This window comes from Temnothorax americanus, unplaced genomic scaffold, assembly GCF_048541705.1.
Source record: "Temnothorax americanus isolate GAGA-0224 unplaced genomic scaffold, ASM4854170v1 Scaffold50, whole genome shotgun sequence".
Classification (NCBI taxonomy): domain Eukaryota; kingdom Metazoa; phylum Arthropoda; class Insecta; order Hymenoptera; family Formicidae; genus Temnothorax; species Temnothorax americanus.
The window spans coordinates 525,623-544,793 of NW_027509658.1; the positions used below are offsets into that span (position 1 = coordinate 525,623).

The 19,171-nt window shown below is 37.5% G+C and overlaps 4 protein-coding genes across 5 annotated transcripts in view; 1 reads left to right on the forward strand and 3 right to left on the reverse strand.

Annotated features, from left to right (window-relative positions):
- Dhc36c (Dynein heavy chain at 36C) overlaps positions 1-8,281 on the reverse strand; it is a 32,420-nt gene extending 24,139 nt beyond the window's left edge. Inside the window, exons 1-11 of the mRNA XM_077418895.1 lie at positions 7,894-8,281; positions 6,890-7,244; positions 6,162-6,635; positions 5,473-5,853; positions 4,750-5,186; positions 4,524-4,639; positions 3,354-4,176; positions 2,355-2,917; positions 1,584-1,781; positions 1,224-1,355; positions 174-717 (exon numbers count right to left, since the gene is read on the reverse strand). Coding sequence (XP_077275021.1) covers positions 174-717; positions 1,224-1,355; positions 1,584-1,781; positions 2,355-2,917; positions 3,354-4,176; positions 4,524-4,639; positions 4,750-5,186; positions 5,473-5,853; positions 6,162-6,635; positions 6,890-7,244; positions 7,894-8,236 — 4,366 coding nt within the window. The 5' untranslated portion in view covers positions 8,237-8,281. The remainder of the gene's footprint in view (positions 1-173; positions 718-1,223; positions 1,356-1,583; positions 1,782-2,354; positions 2,918-3,353; positions 4,177-4,523; positions 4,640-4,749; positions 5,187-5,472; positions 5,854-6,161; positions 6,636-6,889; positions 7,245-7,893) is intronic.
- Positions 8,282-8,672: 391 nt separating this feature from the next.
- LOC143904317 (dynein axonemal heavy chain 7) lies at positions 8,673-13,205 on the reverse strand. Its single transcript, XM_077418896.1, has 8 exons — positions 12,907-13,205; positions 11,910-12,237; positions 11,324-11,469; positions 11,083-11,236; positions 10,576-10,725; positions 9,550-9,738; positions 9,027-9,130; positions 8,673-8,946 (listed from the first exon to the last, which is right to left on the reverse strand). The coding sequence occupies exons 1-8, from the start codon at positions 13,149-13,151 to the stop codon at positions 8,673-8,675; spliced, it is 1,590 nt and encodes a 529-aa protein (XP_077275022.1). The 5' UTR covers positions 13,152-13,205.
- Positions 13,206-14,296: 1,091 nt separating this feature from the next.
- On the forward strand, positions 14,297-16,131 carry Mefts (elongation factor Ts, mitochondrial). 2 transcript variants are annotated; one of them, XM_077418892.1, is made up of 4 exons: positions 14,297-14,379; positions 14,969-15,124; positions 15,213-15,744; positions 15,833-16,131. In XM_077418892.1, exons 2-4 carry the CDS (start codon positions 14,969-14,971, stop codon positions 16,054-16,056), a joined length of 912 nt encoding a protein of 303 aa, XP_077275018.1. In that variant the 5' UTR covers positions 14,297-14,379; the 3' UTR covers positions 16,057-16,131. The 2 variants fall into 2 exon arrangements, with proteins under 2 accessions (XP_077275018.1, XP_077275017.1); XM_077418891.1 differs by lacking the exon at positions 14,297-14,379 and adding an exon at positions 14,390-14,874.
- Positions 16,118-18,983, reverse strand: LOC143904315 (uncharacterized). The gene is made up of 4 exons (XM_077418893.1): positions 18,789-18,983; positions 18,600-18,718; positions 17,029-17,244; positions 16,118-16,732 (listed from the first exon to the last, which is right to left on the reverse strand). Exons 1-4 carry the CDS (start codon positions 18,895-18,897, stop codon positions 16,580-16,582), a joined length of 597 nt encoding a protein of 198 aa, XP_077275019.1. The 5' UTR covers positions 18,898-18,983; the 3' UTR covers positions 16,118-16,579.
- Positions 18,984-19,171: the final 188 nt, after the last annotated feature.

Consider the following 19,171-nt stretch of genomic DNA (forward strand, 5'->3'; position numbering starts at 1 on the left):
TTAATCTAATTAAGATTCAAAGTTAACCGACACTTGTGAAACTGGGCCTAAAAGTGTCAAAATCGACAATTGCAATTGATAACTTTAATAACAAATTTTCTTCTGCTTCACGCATACTTTTACCCAACTATTTAGTAATTCCAATAAAATTAAAACAAAATAAATCGATGAACCTTTTTTTCTTCGGTCCAGCTTGCTCATGATAATATCTTGCGTCTGATTGGCAGTAGTCTGCGCCGAAAATATCACGAAGAGCGGTTTGAAGATCTCAGGATTGTTCCTCTTCAGCAGGAACTCCATGATGTAGACGGACTTTCCGGTGCCCGTCGGCCCGACCAGAAGGACCGGTTTATGATGGCAAACGAGGTACGAGAAGAGATGGAAGTATCGAACAGTCTCCACCGTGGAGATGATAATCTGATTCACCGGCATGTCCCTGGGAATCGGCGGAACGTCCTTCAAATCCTCCAGCCAGAGTTTCCATCTGCCTTTACCCTCCTTGATGTACTTATAGTCGAAGACCGAACCGGTGGTCGGTAGTGGGACTATGTAGGGTTTCTTCAGATCGTCAATTTCCGGCGAGATGCCAAAGCGTTGACGCACTTCCCGCGGAAATTCGCGTTCCGCCAACGCCCTGAAGAGCATACTAAACCACTCGCGGTAGTTGACCATCAATGTGACACCCATCGTCCAGATGCATGAGAAAAAGAAGCAGCCCTATACATCGAAGAATATCTCTTCCTAAGTGATCTTTCACTAAAATTAAACTTATAGTGCTTTATGAAATTGATCAAAATGTCGTTGAGTTCAGTATATAATTTACAAACATAAAATCTGTAAATGCTGGTTATTAATTTAACATAACTAATTATAATGTGTCCAAATGTTTTATTATTAATAAAATAAATAAAAAGTAAAATGCATTTTTTTGCAATTGTACAAAAAATAAATTTTTAATTAGAAACTTTAATTAAAAATTGAACAAAATTAAAGTAACTGTATAAATTAAGATTAATTATTCGTTATTCTTTTTTTGTTTAACTTATTGACATTATTGTTATTGATGAGATAAACAAAAAGAAGCAAACTGCGTTTTTTTTTCGAGAAATATATTTTTAATAAGAATTTTTTGTTAATTTAAAATTGAACAGAATTAAAGTAATTATAAAGGTGAAAAAATGCTCAGTGATTTCACAATTTATGTAAATATAATTTAGACTCACTTCCACTTGCGCTCTCATGTCCAAGTCGAAGAGCGCGCTCACGTACTTCTCGTCGCGAAAATCGTCCAGGAAGCAGTCGTACAAGTACATAACCGAGCGCGTTAGATTAGCATCCGGCATCGTTATCATTTCCTGCGGGCGGACAGACCGTGAGAACACGTAATTTCCGACGGAAACGAGAAAAGTTTCTCCGAGGTGCGCAATACGCGAAGTTCATTTGTTTATTCTTTTCCTAACAACAAGATATTCTCCAGTGTTATGCATAAATCTAGAAAGGCGGATCGGGGTACAAATTGAGAAGAATCTGAATGCTTCGAATTTCGGAGGAAAGAGTCAGCTTTAATGACGCCGCGCTCTCACTTTTGCGCCGCAACGGCGAATCAGATGCAACAGAGGCGGACAAAAGCGCAGGTACATGCCCTTCAAATGGCTTCTAATTTCCTCGGTGAAACTGGGAGGTAATGTATTCAGCCACGACGTCAAAAGTGGCGTCCAGCCCAGACTCACTGGTTCCATGTAGATCATACCACACCGTGACACCGTGGCAGGCGACGCAACCTGATAAGAAGGATGTTCTAATAAAGTGTTTGAACACCCATTTACTCCAGATTTTTATCTTGTTACTAATAAATGTCACACTTTCGCAATTAGAAAAATTAAACAAAATACAATATCATAAAAGAGATAAAATCTCAAGAAGAGATAAGTTTTTATATTATATTTAAATTTGTTAATTTTTTGGATATACAATTTTAGTAATAAGTATTAGGAGTGCTGCAAATTCCAAATCCTGTTATTTTGTGAGTTGCGATTATTAAATTCTATTTCCTAAGTTTCAGCTAAAATTTAAGGCTTAAATATAAATTTTTTTAAACATTGAATATCTATTTTTTTCAATAAAATTAATTTAAAATTTTTTCTAGACATAAATATTTTACATTAATGTGAGAATTCAAGATTATCATGCATTTAAAAAATACTTTCGCATAAATTTCAAGTAATAAAATTCAGCTTTTTATCTTATATACTACCTTTCTACATAAACCAAATTCAACAATGATAAGATCATTGGCCATTGTTTACGAACGGATTTTGATAAAATGTAAAATGTCACGAGAAATCGCGGTTTACCTCCAAATCCATGGGCTCGAAAATCAAGTTCGTCGTAGGCGCGAGCTGGATGATCTCTCCAGATGTGAGGCAAAGCTTCTTGTTGTCGTCCAATACCGTGTTCATGTTCTCGATCCAAAGTGCATCCACCGGGCCGTCGAAGACCAGCCACTTCCTGTTCGGATTAACGGAACTGGCGAAGGCTCGGTAGGACACCGCCAGAACACCGTCGCTCCACTCGTGCGACGCAGGATCGAATTGGCCATACAATTGGCCCATCGTGATGGCCTTGGGATTGATGACGGTGATCTCGACGCGATGCTCGTCCATCAATCCCCTGTCCTCCAAGAGGCCGAGGCAGTCCGCTAACATCCTGTAGGCCGAGGTCTTGCCGCCGAACGGCAGCCCGACGATCATGAAGCCGTGGCGCACGATCATCATCTCGTAGATCTGCTGGACCTTCTCTAAAAAGTGGTCCGTGCATTGCAGATTCGCCGCGGCGCACGCATCCCGCGTGCACGCGTTGATGTGCGTGTAATCCGGCGTCGGCAGCACAACGCCGGGAAACAAATCCGAAGCTATCCCTGATGGCATTAAAAAAGATCCATTGGATATTGACGTTTGATTACCAAAAAGCTTGTAATTCTTTATCAAATTTATAACAGGATATTTTCTGAGTTTTTCCATGATTTTTATTACAATACGAAATTGATCAAATTATTTTCTTCCTTTATTCTTTTCTTAAAAAAAAAAAAATGTAGTATACTCTAAAATAGCAAACTTAGAAACAATATTTAAATAAAAAAAATTATATAATTTACTTTTAATGATATAGATTTTAAAATTAATTAAATATTAAAATATTATAAAATATATTAATTAATTAATTTTTGTAGCAAGATTTCTATATGTATTTATTTTCTGTACGATACACATGTTTCAGCAAAAATTTACGCAAAACGTCAAATAATCGGAGAAATAATTTTACCTCCAAATGAAAGAAATTAAAGAAAAATCTACCTTCGAAGAGCGGCAGGTCGTGGACCAGAAACTTCGGCAGATTAACGTCCAGAATACTCCTCAGCATCAAGATATCCTCGGACTCGTCGGGATAGCGAAGCTTCAGATTGCCGGCGGCGATCAGCACGGATTTAACCGCCCTCATGCCGTAATCATAATGATGCTGACTGCTAAGCTGCTCCGAGCACAACTTGTAAGCGGTGACAATTTTTACGGCTAACGGTCTGCCGTTGTAGAAGCCATAAGAGTACAAAGTATTCTCCGCGATGAGAGCGTAATCGGGCACCATCATCGCCACCGGGCGGAAGAGGGCCTTGAGATTGTCCGGCAGCTCGGTTCTGCCGGCGTAGCCCGGATTCATGGTGATGAATATGGCGCAGGTGGGATCGAGGTAGATCTCCGTGCCCTCGAAGATCATCTTCTCGGTGCCGGCGTTAATCGCGCACTGAATTGTCAGGATCTGCTGAGCCACGACCGACAGGACCTCCAGGTCGATTCGATTGAACTCATCGAAGCAGGACCAGGCGCCGCACGAGGCGAGGCCCTTAAAAAACTTGCCCAGCGCGATGTAGTCGAGGCCCTCGGAGCAGTTGAAGACCACGCACTGTTTGGCGACCGCCTTCGCCAGGTCCTTCGTGGTCTCCGTTTTGCCGGTACCGGCCGGTCCCTCGGGCGCGCCGCCCAGGTGAAGGCTCAGAGCGCCGAAGAGGGTGCGGTAGCATCGATCCGTCAGAGGTGTGATCACCAGACGAGACGTATTGCCGAGGTACTCGCAACCGTAACGTATGTACGAGTTGATCATGTACGCCCACATGTTGTCTTCCTGCTCGAGCAGAAGAATCAAAAGTAAAACATAAAGTTGAAGATAAAATAAATGTAACAAATTAATTTGGCATGTTACTAATGTGAATTGTAATTCAATTGTAATCATAAGCGCTAATGTAATTATAAAGATTTAATAAAATCAATTAATTTAATTAAGCAAATTAATTATTAAAATTAAATATGTAGTTTAGTAAATTATATATATTAGGTACAATATTTTTTTCAAATTTGTAAAAAAGTAAAACTCTTTGTATTACAAAAAATAGTAGAAGATACATTGTAAGATTTTGCAACGCACTTTGACTGTTATTAAATATATTTGTAATATTAACTAGATAGTCGTACCAGCCAATAGTATCTAAGTTGGCACAGCCATCTGAAGTCGGTATTTTTTACCACTTGCTCTTTGTACAGTTCCGCGAGGACGTCCTTGCTGTGAACATCCAAAGTAACTAGCGCCTCTGAAAAAGACAAACATCAAGAGGAATTTCCAATTAATATAAAAAAATTGTTAAAAGTGCACCCAAAAGTTTTAAAAGTTACACGACCATCGTCTTTTAATTATGCGTACCCAAGGTGATGCGATTCTGCTTCGAGAGAGTTCCCCTGATCAGTAGAATGATATCGTTTAGCTCCTTTTGGCACTGGTCCAAGTATCTTTTCAGCCCGGCCACACCCTTCAACATGGCCTCCTCGACTTGTTGCGTCCAATACGTCTGATCCACGCAGAGAACGGTCTGGCCGGGCCACTCGAGGACCCAGGCCGTCCTCGCCTTGATGTGGTACGCCACGATCGCTTGGTGCACCATGTGGCGCACGCTCTTCCGCATCTCGGTCTCGAGCTCGATCAGCCATTTCTCGACTTGACCCCTAGCAATGGAAGTGGATATGATTTCTAGGATATCAACCTCTTCGCCTTCTGTGGATCGCATCGCCAGCACCTCGAGGTCTTCGTTGAACTTCAGTCGAGCTATACCCTCGAAGCATTTCTTCAAGTGCGGCTGCACACTGCAGAACACAGTTTCATTCGATAAAAAACAGTAATAATTCTTAAAATTAGATATCACAAATAAATAATAATTGTATTTTTTCTTAAAAATTAATCAAATAAAAAATAGTCTACTTTATCCCTTTCAGTAAAATCAAAATTAATATATGCATAAGATCAAACTGTATAAAATTGCAATTATTATAAATTTTATATACGTATTAAATTAGAAACTAAAATTACTTGCTGATTATTATTATCATTACACTTGAAAGTTTTTAACTTGGTATATTATAAATGACTTACCGCGTGGGATCCTTCGTCTCGGAGAGGATCTCCAGCAGCTCGTCGTTGGAAAGGAAGAAAAACCTGGGGAAGAAGAGTCTCTTCTTCTCCAAGTAATCGTTCAGACCTTTTTGAATCAGTTCTAATAGCCCAAAGCTCTTCTTCAGCCGTTCCAGCATCTTTTCGATCTCGACGATAGCGAGAACATGCGGCTCGCCGTGAACATTTTTCATGATGTCCCGCCATATTTTATCGACCTGTGCAAACTTCCTTCCTTCTTCCGGCATCTGCTGTTGGATATCCGGCGAGGTGAAGATTGGCTCCAAGTACATCCACGTGCCCTGTACCTTCAGCCACTGATCCAGAATATCCTCCAGCAAGTGCAACGTCTTCTCCCATTTACTGCAATTCAGCAATTGAAAAGTATCACGTAACAATGTTAAATAATTTTTATAAATGTAAAGTCAAAATAAAATTCCAACTCATAATAGTCAAAACAAGAAACAGGTAACAATTATACAAATAAAATTACAAATAAATTATAACGCAATAATAAAAATATAAAAATCACATAATATTTTTTAGAAATAAAACATGAAACAGATAATATACACGATATAAAAAAAATATATCAAAATAAAATAAAATTTAAGATTCTTGGAAACGTTAATTCATTATTTTCAGCGTCAAAATCTTGCAATTAAGCTCACATTATTCGGGCCTCGAAAGGCTTAATGTAAGGCGAGTTCTTGATGGTCACCGCCTTCGTAATGTGATCGTCCAGCAAAAGCTGTATCTCGTCGACGCCGGCGATGACATAGGTGCCGGTGTCCTTGTAAGGATTCACCGTAAATGTCAGATCGGTCCAGTCCCGCTGCATCTTGTCCATGCCCTTCTCCAAAGTGTCTTCCTTCGTGGCAGCTTCAGAAACACCCTCGAACTGCGCGATATAAGCGTCCAGACCCATAGCCAGGACCTTGCCCAGCGTCAGATCGGCGTCGAACTTGATGGGAACGCCCGCGATCGCCGAAACCTGATCCCAATGTCGCGCTTTCATCCCGGGATTACCCAGAGTCATTACCGCTGGCATCCGATCCTTAAACTCCTCGATTCTCTCTCGAACCGAGGCTGCCAGCTCACGCACGTCCGGTTCTTGAAACGCTTTCTCCAGCTTGTAAATCGTCCTGAATCCGATTTCATCGTCAAAAAACCAAAGCGATATGCGCGGCGTAATAATAATATCCGAATTATGTTAAATAACTGTCTACCAAAATTATATTAATTTTAACATTATAGCCGAGTAGTTGTAGAAAAAGATAGATATACGGTAGTTTTAAATATTCTCATTGTTATATGTTCTATTTTTATCAAGACTTCTTATTTTTATTGCAATATCTTATCCCATAATTTTATTATAACTTTTTAGATGCGTATCGACCTGTAATACGTTCCTACGTCGTTGTCGATGTCTTCGGGATTATAAATGCCGATCGTACTGTTAATCCATTTGTCGTATTTGGTCAAATACTCGCAGATGCAGTCGAAGAGCTTCTTGAAGGGTTGCAGACGATCGGCGATCCGTTTCCGCAGAGGATACTGTGTGATCTCCCAGCCAAAAGCGACCTCCTCCTCGTTGAACTTGTCGATCTTGTCCATCGCCGTCATCAGCCGGTTCTCCAAATTCTGCGCCCTACGCTGATACCGATACACCTCGTCGATGTCGCCCCAGTATTGCATCTCATCCACTTGTTTCACATACGAGTCCAATTCCTCCTCGAACTTCTGATATCTGACTGTAAAAATAAAAAAACACACTCTACCTTTCAAAATATTTATCACAGTGCGTAATGTTAACGTTAAAAATTGATTTGGAAAAATGCGGATGCAAACCACGCATAAATATAAAAGATTTTCAACGAGTTCGCGAACGATTTTTAATCAACTGTTACTCTGAAAAGTCAGATGTTCAATTTTTAAATACACGTGATTGATATTTTTGGAAAAAAATAAATTTATTTTTGGACAGCAAATCCTATACGCGCCTCGGTTCAAATTATGAGAAAAGTTTAATTGATTAAATTAATCAAGATTATTATCGAGCACTGTTAAATTTACGGCGTCAAGTTATTCTCAATTTTAGTCATTTTTAACCATTCCTTTAGATCGCGACTGCTCCTAACTCAATACGTCGTTAATTTAATTAAATCAATAATTAATTTTTTTAATTAAAGTTAATAACCAATAAAGTTAAAAAAATACTATAAAATACTATTTTGTGTTAAAATACTATTAAATACTTTTAAATATTATTTTGTGTTAAAATAATAAATTTCGATACACATAATAATTAAAAATAACAAAATGTTATATAACTCAAGGTGCTGCAATTTAAATTTCATCCATTAATATTCAACAGTGAGATCGGAGTATCGTTGGGTCAACCTTTCAGCGCATCTTGGTACTCCTGCGTCTTGTTCTCAATGATCACCCGGTTGTCCTCGAAAATCTGGGGCATTCTGTGATACCATTGGAAGGCCACGCTGTTGTTACTTATCTCGCTCTCCGTTAGCAGCCAGTAATCCGACAGGAACGCGATGTGCTCGATCACGTCCAGCAGTCCGAGCTCCAGGCTCTTTAGAGTGACGTCACTGGTAGTTCGGACGAACTTGATGAGTTCCATCAGAGCCGCGGTATTGGGAGGCGGGGTCAGGACTCGCTCGGATATAGCTTCATATTCCGCTATGATACTGGGATACAAATTTAGTTTGAGAGAATTGAACTCCATATAACGTTTCGGGATAGAGAATCGTCGATGAAACTGCGAGATTAACTTTGCACGGGATAACTCCAAAGTTACCCCGCAATTAAAGTTACTCCCGCGCGCTAAATACAAAAATTACATCCTGTGCACGTTTCATTGTAACAAGTATTGCGTATAAATAGATAATAGAAAATAAAATAATTTATATACAAAATTCAAATTTTGCGCAATTATTACAATCACCTATATACTCTGCAAGAAATATATAATCCTCATAAAATAATAATTAATCAATCTGTAAATAATTTTGTACGTATATAATGTATTTATTATTAATATTGTTATATACGTACTTAAGGCTTGTAATTAAGTATTAAGAATTTTTGTTGATTCTTATCTTTAATTTTACGCAATTCATTATTTTAATTAGTTTCTAACTAATTAATATTAACTATAATATTCACTTCTTCGTCGTATTCTGATATCGATCGACGAGACGATGAACTAGAAGCCCTTCGAAACGTTCGACATTCTCCACCACGGCCCTAACGAAGGGCGCGTGAGAAACTTCGAAGAATCCCGCGAAGACGGTCCTCTCGATCTCGATTGGTATTCTTCCGGCGAGATCGTGATAGAGTTTAATTTTCTTTTCGTACTCCCCCAGCTTCATCCTCTCGTTCAGCAAGAAAGCCTCCGTCCGGTCGAGCTCCTCGTCGTTGTAGAGGTGCTCGTATCTGTAAGGGGAAAAAAACAGAGGAATTACGTTATCATGCGATTTATCACTGCCGCCTACAACAATAGGATCGATAAGCACTTTCTCAATTCTGCCATCTTCCGCTCCGGGATTATTCTCTCGCGATCGATCAGCTGATTTATCTGTCCCTTGAGCTGCTCCACGATGGGCTGCGATATCTGCGGCTGCGAAGCGCACAGACAGCTGTATGTAATAATACTTTTAAAGATGAGTATTTTATAATTTACGAATTATTATGTAAAAAATATAATTATACGTGTATGTATATATAATTTCTTTGTTACATCATAAATCATCTCTTAAATTATAAAATTGTGGTCTTTTAAATAATTATTAGGTATATCTATACATAATAATTATAACAATTATTACAATAATATTTAATTACAATTATTAATAATAGTTTTATTATATATTTATGTATAAACATAATAAATTAAATTTTTATTGGTATATTCTAAATAGTAACGTAATAATCATGCACTTAAAAGATAGGGAAAAATAGTTTTATTTTGCAATTCTTATTTTACGATCAAAAGTTTCAAAATAGGAAATCAGTTCTCCACATTTTGTGATGCGAAACCTTGAGAAATTCTTGAGGCCCCGCCCAATCGAGATAGAGCTGGGTCTCCAATCTTTCAAAATTCCTCACGGCGTCGCATATCGCCTCGAGAATGTCGCAAAGTGATTTCTTGAATTTGTCGAAGGATGGCTGAAAAGCGAGCTCCTTGGAGACCACGGCGATGCTCACCTTAAAGCGACAGGCTACAGGCTGTAGAGGAACACATAAAGTAAATAATGCGCTCTGCGCCGAACATACGTTCTGTCGAAGACTTTTCATGAGAATAAAAATGAAGGTAAAAATGAAAATCCTAAAAAAAAATATTATACATTAAAAATTATAATACTTGTTTATCTGCAAAAATCAGATAAAGTCGAAGTCGAAGGTATAAAATCTAAAGGTGCGTTCCACTTATCGCTCGCAACGCTCGTGGAATCATTTCATCCTTGTTGTTTGTCAAATGTTAAACAAGGAAGAAATGATCGATGCTCGCGAGCGTCGTGAGCGATAAGTGGAACGCATCCTATAAGAAAACTAAAGAAAATTAATTCTCCTGAATAGTATTCGCTCATAAAATCTGCAGGGAATGCAAGATAAACATTAATCGAAGACTTTACATAAGAAGAGATATTAATTGCAAAAATGGAAATTCTAGGAAAAATTAATTATTACAATAATATCTATTTATCTGCAAAGAATAAAATAAAAGCCAAGCAAGGCTCAAAAAACCTAAGAGCTAAATAAAACTATTCTTTTCCTGACTACTTGTTTGTTTATTTTTAAACCTTTAATTGATTGTCGTAACATCTGGGTTACGCGCGCGCAAGATGGGGGCCCAAGGTAAAATGAGCAAGTGAGCCTTGAAAAGCCGTGATAAGCAGAAATTGATGGAAATTGTGTCTCGGAGCGTTTCAATAACGCGCGCGCGACAGTATAAGCGGATAAGCGGAGGAAGGAAACGCCGCACGCGTGCGTGTTTCCCCGTCTGATGGAAATAATTTCATGTCGATCGATTGCGGAAGGCAGATATGTATGTATGTATTTCACCTCGCCGTCCGCGACGTAATTAACGAAATCCCGCAGAGAGCGCTTGCAGGCCCTTAAAAGCTGCGACTCCATCAGCTTGCCGGCGCAATCGAAGAATCGTTTGAACTGCTTGCGTCGCAGCGGGCTCGGCACCATCTTCTTTCTGTTATTCTGTAAAGGAACAGGATAAGGAATCGACGGAAACGAAAAATGCTTCTCGCTCGTAAATAAATTTTTTATACGGATAATGAGCGAATTCAACAGACAAATAAACAAGGAAAAATGAAAAGTTAAAATTGATAAGAATTAACTGTTAATTAATTTTAATTTTAATTCAGAAATTATATAAATAAATACTTAAATAAATAAGAAAACTAAATAGAAAGTCCATAAAAGCTCCAATTAACGGAGAAAAAAAATAAGAAATAAGAACCGAGCAAAATAAATTGTTACTTCGTTTGATTTTATTTTTTAACGGAATGCCTTTTTTATCGACGTCATTAATATTATTCTTTTCTGATGCTTTACCACGAGAAATATCTCTTGAATCCCGTTATACCAGTCTTTCTTCAGAATCCGCCGATTGGCGACGATCTGACGAGTGATTAAGGTATGAAAATTCGGCAGGTCCCAGCTTTCCGCGTGCGCGGCAACGTGCTCCAGATTAATCAGCCGAAATTGACTGAAAAGAATCATATAAAATCCGTTTCTCGCTAAAACAGCAACAGCGCGAATCGAAGGGTATTCGTATAAATAATCGGATTGATACCTGTAATCGCGGACCCACTGTTCCAGCGTCATCCGCATGCATGGATTTATCAAATACAGATCGGCGAACAAAATTTCGCGACAGTGTTCTATGCGTTTCCACGAGTCCGGCTGGATGCATCGCTCATCCTTCTGAACCGCATCAAGCTGCAACGCGATCGGCAAGAATTAAATCGCTGATGACAAAAGCTCCGATCTCTAATACTCTATTTTGGAGCTTACGAAACAAGTATTATTATATGCTAAAAAAGGAAAATAAAAATTATTTAACAGCAAGTGTAAAGTAAAAAGAATTATTTGTTGCTACAATAATTATCTATATATTGTATGTTGAGACGAAAAATCTCTCTACTAATAAATTATTTAGAATAGTTTCCATCTCGATTTAAATTTATATATCTTTAAAAGATTTAAACCTTGCATTTTTTTATATTGAAATAACACTCAATATATATTTCTTATACTCTATCAAAATTTTGTGAATAAAATATTAAGTTTATCTTCAGTTGTCTCCGACCTGATTTGATTCTGAAATTGATAAAAAAAAATCTAATTTATAATGCGATTCCTTTTTGGCGATGGCCAACCTCTGAAGGATGTTCCTCGGGAACACCTAATCTAACCTCGGAAGGATCCGTGAGCACGAACTCGACGATGGCCTTCTTCATGTTCTTCGTGAAGTCTTCCTTGATCTCGAGGATCAGATCACTGGCAAATTCGGGAAATTTATCGCGCAGGCTGCCGGGAACCAGATCGAGTATCGCCTCGACGAAGACATCCTCGATGCTAACCGTGTGAATCGTATCAACTCCGTTGCAAACATAATAATAATATCTATTGATGTCCTTATTGTCATCGCTCAGATCCACGTCTTTCTCCGATAGCTCTGGTTTCACTATCAAACCTACCATAAATCTATAATTGCAAGGAGATTCATTAAAGCTTCAAACTTCTTTCGAAAAAGAACTCAATAATTATTTATTATTATTATTATTATCGTAATTCACATTATTAATAATTAATTATTCCACTTTATATTAAGTCAGCTTAACATTTATCTCTTTTAATATGCTCATATATTAAAAATCTTATAATTTAACGATTATTTTATTTTGTTAATGTTATAATCTTATTATAAATTAAAGTAATTAAATAAATTTTTATTTGAATTATTTTTGGCCTAATATTTATCTTTTATATATTTTTAATGATAAGTATATTTTATTAATTTTAAAATCTTATTAAATTAAAGTAATTAAATAAATTTCTATTATTTGGATTATTTTTGACCTAACATCTCTAAATGTGCTCACACATTTAAAATTTTATTTAATTTAATTTCACATAATAATAATTTTATTTAACCAATTTAATAATTTTATTAAATTAATGTAATTAAATAAATTTATATTAATTGAATAATTTTATTTAATTAATGTGTAAATTTAAGATGATTACGGCAAGTTCAGATCTGACGGTACTTGAGAATTTATAGTTTAATTACTGACTCTGTGATCGCTAAAAGCAAATTCGAAGTTACTCTTAGAAATACAAAGTTTCGGGGTCCCCTTTTGCTTTTTGTACCTGCGAAACTTCTCCTCGCGTAGACGTTTCGCTGTGTGAGGTGCAGCGTCACGAAATTTTTGCATCTTTCCCGTCTTCTTGATTAAATCCTCTCCTTTTCTCTTACATCTTTTAGGACTCATCAAGTCCAATGGCAAGGAAAATAGTGGTTCCACCATTGTGTCGAGGATCTTTGGTATTCGAATCGCATCCTTGACGGACTCGCACTTTCGTGCCTTTGTTTCTTCCAAGCGAGAACTTTCCATGTTTATCGCAATTACGGACTATTATTAATGTCACGAAGCGACATTTAACAGACTCTTTTAATGAATCTCTGAAAAATATACAATAGTATTTCACTGTGCGCGAAATTACAAACTTACTCTCTCGACCTTTCTAGAATAATATATTTTAATTAGAGACATTAATTTTAAAACTTCGTATAATATTAGAGTGAATAATAAGAATTAATAATTACCAACATTTGTATGAAGTAATTATCTAGCTGCATTTTATAAATATTTTATTTCAAACAGATACTTAAAATTTTATGTACAAAGTGTGGCGAAAAAAGGTGGTACTAAATTTTAGAAGTATGTAGTACTCGTGAAAATAAAAGTCTTAATAAACATTACTCCAAAAACTATTTATTTCCGAGTTATAAAGCATTCGATGTATTCTCTGTTCGTTTTACGAGTATGCATATTGTATAACGTATAATATTTACACGCGATGATCGCTCGTATACTCCTTCACGAGCTTCTAAGGTTGACGAATAATGAACATTGTTGAACTTGTGGAAAATATTTCTCTTCTACGTAGACAACAAATGTGGTTTCATGCACGCGGTGGTGCCCCTGCGCATTTCCTCATGATTTTTATCATACAATTGTTGGTAATTATTTACGTTAAGACACCTCTTTTTTAATTTCAAATAATTATTATCATTTTTATTAAAATTTACATAAATAAAATTGAAAAAACATGGCATAATAAAACTAAATTTTTATAAAAATAATATAATGTGATATATGTATAATAATATAGTAAGAAATAATAAAAATATAATAAAATATATAATATATGATGTAAATTTAAAATATATTATTTTTTAATACGTTATAATATAGATGTCATAATTTTATAATAAAATATAAAATAATATAAATAAAATATATTACAATATATTTGTAATAATATATAATAAAATATACACAATAATACATACACAATAATAGTTATTACGTCGCTATAATATATATATTTATAATTATTCTACATACTCTTAATTAAATTCATGATTGCAATATTATAATATAATTCATAATTGTTTTGAAATATGTTATACTGCAGATATTTTAACAGAATTTGAGCAATATATCTGCGTTTTTTGGATTGTGAGATGAAAGGGGGCCCGAAAACGCCCTCTTGACGCCTGACCGGCAGAATGATTACGGACCTGTGTTGCACTCTAACCTCTAACCTTCAAACACGGTGAGCGTTTTGCGTCGTTAAATCGCCGCGCAATTCGCGAAACTAGCCCAATCTCTCACGAATATTCACTCGCTAGCATCTCGCGTGATTAACGGCTAATTTGGGATCCGCGTTCGCGTGAGCCACACTTCGCGTCTTCGTGTCATTCTTATGTGGAGATCCGCAAACTGCACCCTCGGCCGCAGTCTCTAGGCAACGTGGTCGATCGATTCGGCAGAATTAACAAATCCCGCGAACCTCTCGGCGAAAAGACAATTCTCGCGTTCGCATATCTCGTTCCTTCACCCTTTCGGCGAGAAGCAGTCCCGGGCAGGCGATTTTCCCTTTTAGGTTATGTCCCAGGAACCACCTGCATCTCGATTTGTGACGGGCAGTAGCCCGAGACCGAAACTACGCGAAGTGTTACAATGTGACTTTGATTTCCATGAAGATTCACGACCTGATCTTGTCTACGTGACATTTTCTTCCCTGTATTTTACATTCACATCAAACGGAGTTGGTAGCCTCAAGATGCAGCCGCTCAAATTAACGCATTTCCCTAAGTTGTTTGTTGTATCAGAAACTGGCACTAACGTGAGATATTCTTCAGATGATTCCGGCCCAGATATTCCGTTTGATCCACACGAACGGCCTGCTCTGGCAGGCCACTAACAAATCTCTGCTGGCTAAGCTGCGAAAGAAGACCGGCTACACCTTTGCAAACTGCAAGAAGGCCCTGGAGCTGCACGAGAACGATGTGGATAAGGTAAGAGGCACTCCACGACCGCTTCAGCATGCACCCCTGCGACTCCAATTGATTTATGACGGAACCTCTTAGTTCTTCCTTGCTCCAGGCTGAAAAGTGGCTGAGAGAACAGGCGCAGCAGTACGGCTGGACTCAGGCGGCCAAGTTGAAGGGCCGCAATACCAGCCAAGGGCTGATCACGGTGACGGTGGACGGACATCACGCAGCGCTGGCCGAGATCAACTGCGAGACCGACTTCGTAGCGCGGAACAAGAAGTTTCATAATCTCGCAGAAGTGGTGGTCTCCACCGTACTGAGTCACGCGAAGTCCCAGGAGATTCAGAACGAAGTGCAGCGGACTATCTTTCACGCGGACAATCTCAAAGACCTGTCGGCCACGGACGGCAAGTCCCTGAGCGACCATTCCGCCCTGACAATCGGCAACGTGGGCGAAAACATCAGTCTGAGGCGCGCTCTCGCCATCAGCGTACGATCGCCGGACGTGACGCTGTTCGGCTGCACGCATCCGGCGCCGATGAATCCCATACCCGTGTCCTTCGGCAAGTACGGCGCCCTCGTGGCCATCAAGTGCGAGGAAAATGACAATATGCTGGGTACACAGCTCTGCCAACATATCATCGGTAGGTCTTGTTTGTGAAGACACTCGGATAGTTGGATCGAAAAGCGAAAAGAAGCGCAACGCATTCGCAACTGTTTTCTCCTTTGTAGGCATGGATCCGCAGAAGATTGGAAACCCGCGGGTAGACGAGCCGCACAACAACGCGGACGAGGAGCAGTGCATGATCTACCAGGAATTCCTGCTCGATCCTAGTCTCTCCGTGCAGCAATTGCTGGCGGAGGCGTGTGCCGAGATCGTTGACTTCGCGCGTTTCGAGATCGGCGAGGAGCTCGACGAGGAGCCAACGCTGAAGAGCGTTCTGACTTGCGGCTGATGTCGACTGCCGATCGTTATCTATCGTTAATATTATAAGTTTCACGGTAATACACGATAGCTATTATTTTTATTATTTTTATTATTTACATCAAAAAAGCGAAGAAATCATATGTGAAAATGGATTCTTGAGTTGTTCATCTTTAAGAACGAACGTTTGAAAGGAACAGTCATTCTCAGTTTTCCCAGCTATGTACAGTGTATTGTATTGTAATAAAATAGATGATGATCTAGCGTAAAATTTAAATTATTATTTCAATTATCCTTTTAACGTGTATCAAATCTTGAAGCTCCTGTCTTCTCACCGCAGTCATAGAATTATGTTATTATAGCAAAAGAAATTAAGAAATCGTGTAAATTCTTTTTTTTTGCGCTCTATATATTTTCTTTTTTTCGATAAATGCGACAGAATATTTTACACGCGTCACCAACATTGTTCGAATGTTAAAATGTATTCAAATATAAAAAAATTGAATATAATTCGAAAATTCGAAAAGTATGTACGTAGTCAAATAAGATACATGTTACGAAAGATCCTCGCGGTACAAAGCGCCCGCAGGAATTGTCTTCGCTTTGGTCCTTTTCAGTTTTCTCACGAGCCTCACGGACTTCCACAGCCACATCCGGGAGTCCTTCTTCCAATAGAGCGCGATATCCGCGGGGGAATGCCTGATGCCCTGCAGGAAGACAAAATCTTAATATTTTCCTACGATCTTCAATATTTAATTCTTTTCTATACAATTACAATTTTTAAATTCGATATACGAATATAAAAAATCAAATATTCAAGAAAACTATTTCAAAATCTCCGCCTTACTGTCTTTTCAATAACATTCTGAATATCGTGAATAAACTATTTAATGTCTGTTTGAATTTCTTTGTCAATATAGGTTTTATGCAAGTCCTGAATTTTGAAAAATCAATTTGCTTCCCAAGAAGATCAAACAATCATGGATAAATAAGAACATTTGACCTGGAAAATTAAGATTTCCGGTCCCTGGATCACCAATTGAAAGGTAGATTTTTCTCTCGTCTTGAAGAGCGGAACGGTTTGTTCCTGCTCGGAATCATTGAAGTAATCCGTTTGCACGTCGCTTGTTCTAAATCCTAGGTGATTCTTCGTCTCAAGCTCCAGATTTTCCAAAGCGGACGTGAAATTTCCAATGTCCTTGCAAATCCCAATTCCAACCTAAATCAAATAAATTCATTTAAAAAACGCAATAGTTTTCATTTTAAAATATTCATCTTGCACTATATAAAAGTATAAAATTGAATAATTAAAATGTACATTAGCTCCGGAATCTTAAAAGAATTAATTACAAATTAGATTTATTAATTCATATATTTTTCAACACAGAATTTATAACATATATAATCTTTATCACTTTTTAATTCTTAATTCGTAATTATTTATATATCTTTGTATTTATTTGTAATTATTTTTGTATTCAATCAATTAAACATTTATCTACACGGCTGTTTAAATTCAAAATTAAAATAATGTAAAAAATGGAATTCCTTTAACTTAAACAAGTAAAAGGGTGCAAGTAGAAACCTGCACGTTGCTTTCTCATAGTTTTTAAGTGTGCAAGTAGAAACCTTTGCTCACAATGCTTCCTCTATTTGTTTTGGCTTCCTCGTAGAGGAAGCTTTGTGAGCAAAGGTTTCTACTTGCAAGAAACCCCTTTACCGATCATCGCCAAATTCAATACCGACCTTCCTTGAATGATACTCTATTGATTAAAAAAAAAAAAAAAAAAAACCAGCCCGATATCTCAATATTTGCGGAAGTTAGAGCAACTAGTACTTGCATCTCATTTTTAACTTGAATATAAGACCCGACTATGAATACCGGCATTAAAGAACTATATAAAATAGAAATAGAGAGGACTGAAGAATATAACAAAATTAAAAATAAACCGATATCTTAAAATTTACAGAAGTTAAAGCTATTACAAACATTTTTCTAAAAATTAGGGACTTTTGATCACGTATAAAGCTGAGTCTAATCAACCAAATCTTAAAGAATTATATATGAAATTGGGGTAGAAAAGACTGAAAAATGTAATAAAATTAGAAATAGATCGACATCTCCAAATTTGCGGAAATTAAAGCATAAACAAACATTTCTGCAAAAATTCAAAATTTTATTAAAAAAGAACCCCCTGATTACTAGCAATTTTTATTAATTCTATTATATTCTTCAGTCTTTTTTCTACCCCTATTTCATATACAATTCGTTAAGATTTGGTTGATCAGTTCTAGAGTTATAGAAATTTCGGTAAATTTGGCACCAGCATACACACATACACACATACATACACACATACCGACATTTTTTAAAATAGCGATTTTTCGACGTTTTAGAACATTCTGAACACATTGGCAAAAGCAACTAAAAAAACATTTTTTTTTACGAAAACAAAGCTTCTTCTATGAGGAAGCAATAACAATGAATTAAATAACAATTAAATGAAATTGTTATAATTATATGTAGAATTAAATTGATTTATGAATATGTTTAGTTTTAATGTCTCGATAAACCTGAATTCCTTGAGAGCAAACGTGGCGATTTAAAGCGGCGACGGCGGCGGCGGCGGCGGCGGCAGCATCCTCGGTCCTGGCCGCAGGATGATCGTTCTCATCCCACTTCAGGTTCTCGACTGTCCGGAAAGAAAAAGCGCACGTTGTACGTTAGGAAGTTCGCAACGTCCTTCTACCTCGATATTATACCGCTCGACTGATCAGATTCCTCGTTTCGCCAATCCATCCTCGCGCCGTCGAAGGGTGGTAAGACGAAGACAGCTCTCTGACATTTGTCGATGAGACCCGCATCCCGCATCCCTCCCGTCAGGGGAAAAATGCGCTGCGAGCGCACTTTGTTTCAAGGACCGAATCGAATCGAATTTATACATAGCTTCAGAAAACTCGATGCCCGATTTAAAAGAGACCTTCCATCAAGCTGGAGGACAAAGAATAATATAAAAAATATTATATATAACACAGTATAAAGTTGTGTATATTATTTTTTATGTCTTCTTTTGCCAGGAAAACGCATATTAACTATACGTTGCACGTATACCTCTATTATAGAGGGATTTTTAAGTCTTTGTTCA

What these genes read in the sequence shown, in the direction of transcription:
- LOC143904315 (XM_077418893.1), bottom strand. Translation starts at nt 18,897, where the DNA reads ATGCGGGATGCGGGTCTCATCGACAAATGTCAGAGAGCTGTCTTCGTC. An exon ending in GGAATCTGATCAGTCGAGCG is followed by an intron (nt 18,719 to 18,788) that starts GTATAATATCGA and finishes CTTTCCGGACAG; the next exon opens with TCGAGAACCTGAAGTGGGAT. An exon ending in CGGAAATCTTAATTTTCCAG is followed by an intron (nt 16,733 to 17,028) that starts GTCAAATGTTCT and finishes GTCTTCCTGCAG; the next exon opens with GGCATCAGGCATTCCCCCGC.
- Mefts (XM_077418891.1), top strand. Translation starts at nt 14,713, where the DNA reads ATGTCCCAGGAACCACCTGCATCTCGATTTGTGACGGGCAGTAGCCCG. An exon ending in TTACATTCACATCAAACGGA is followed by an intron (nt 14,875 to 14,968) that starts GTTGGTAGCCTC and finishes GATATTCTTCAG; the next exon opens with ATGATTCCGGCCCAGATATT. An exon ending in ACGAGAACGATGTGGATAAG is followed by an intron (nt 15,125 to 15,212) that starts GTAAGAGGCACT and finishes TCCTTGCTCCAG; the next exon opens with GCTGAAAAGTGGCTGAGAGA.
- LOC143904317 (XM_077418896.1), bottom strand. Translation starts at nt 13,151, where the DNA reads ATGGAAAGTTCTCGCTTGGAAGAAACAAAGGCACGAAAGTGCGAGTCC. An exon ending in CCGAGGAACATCCTTCAGAG is followed by an intron (nt 11,470 to 11,909) that starts GTTGGCCATCGC and finishes ATCGCGTTGCAG; the next exon opens with CTTGATGCGGTTCAGAAGGA. An exon ending in CAGTGGGTCCGCGATTACAG is followed by an intron (nt 11,237 to 11,323) that starts GTATCAATCCGA and finishes GATTCTTTTCAG; the next exon opens with TCAATTTCGGCTGATTAATC.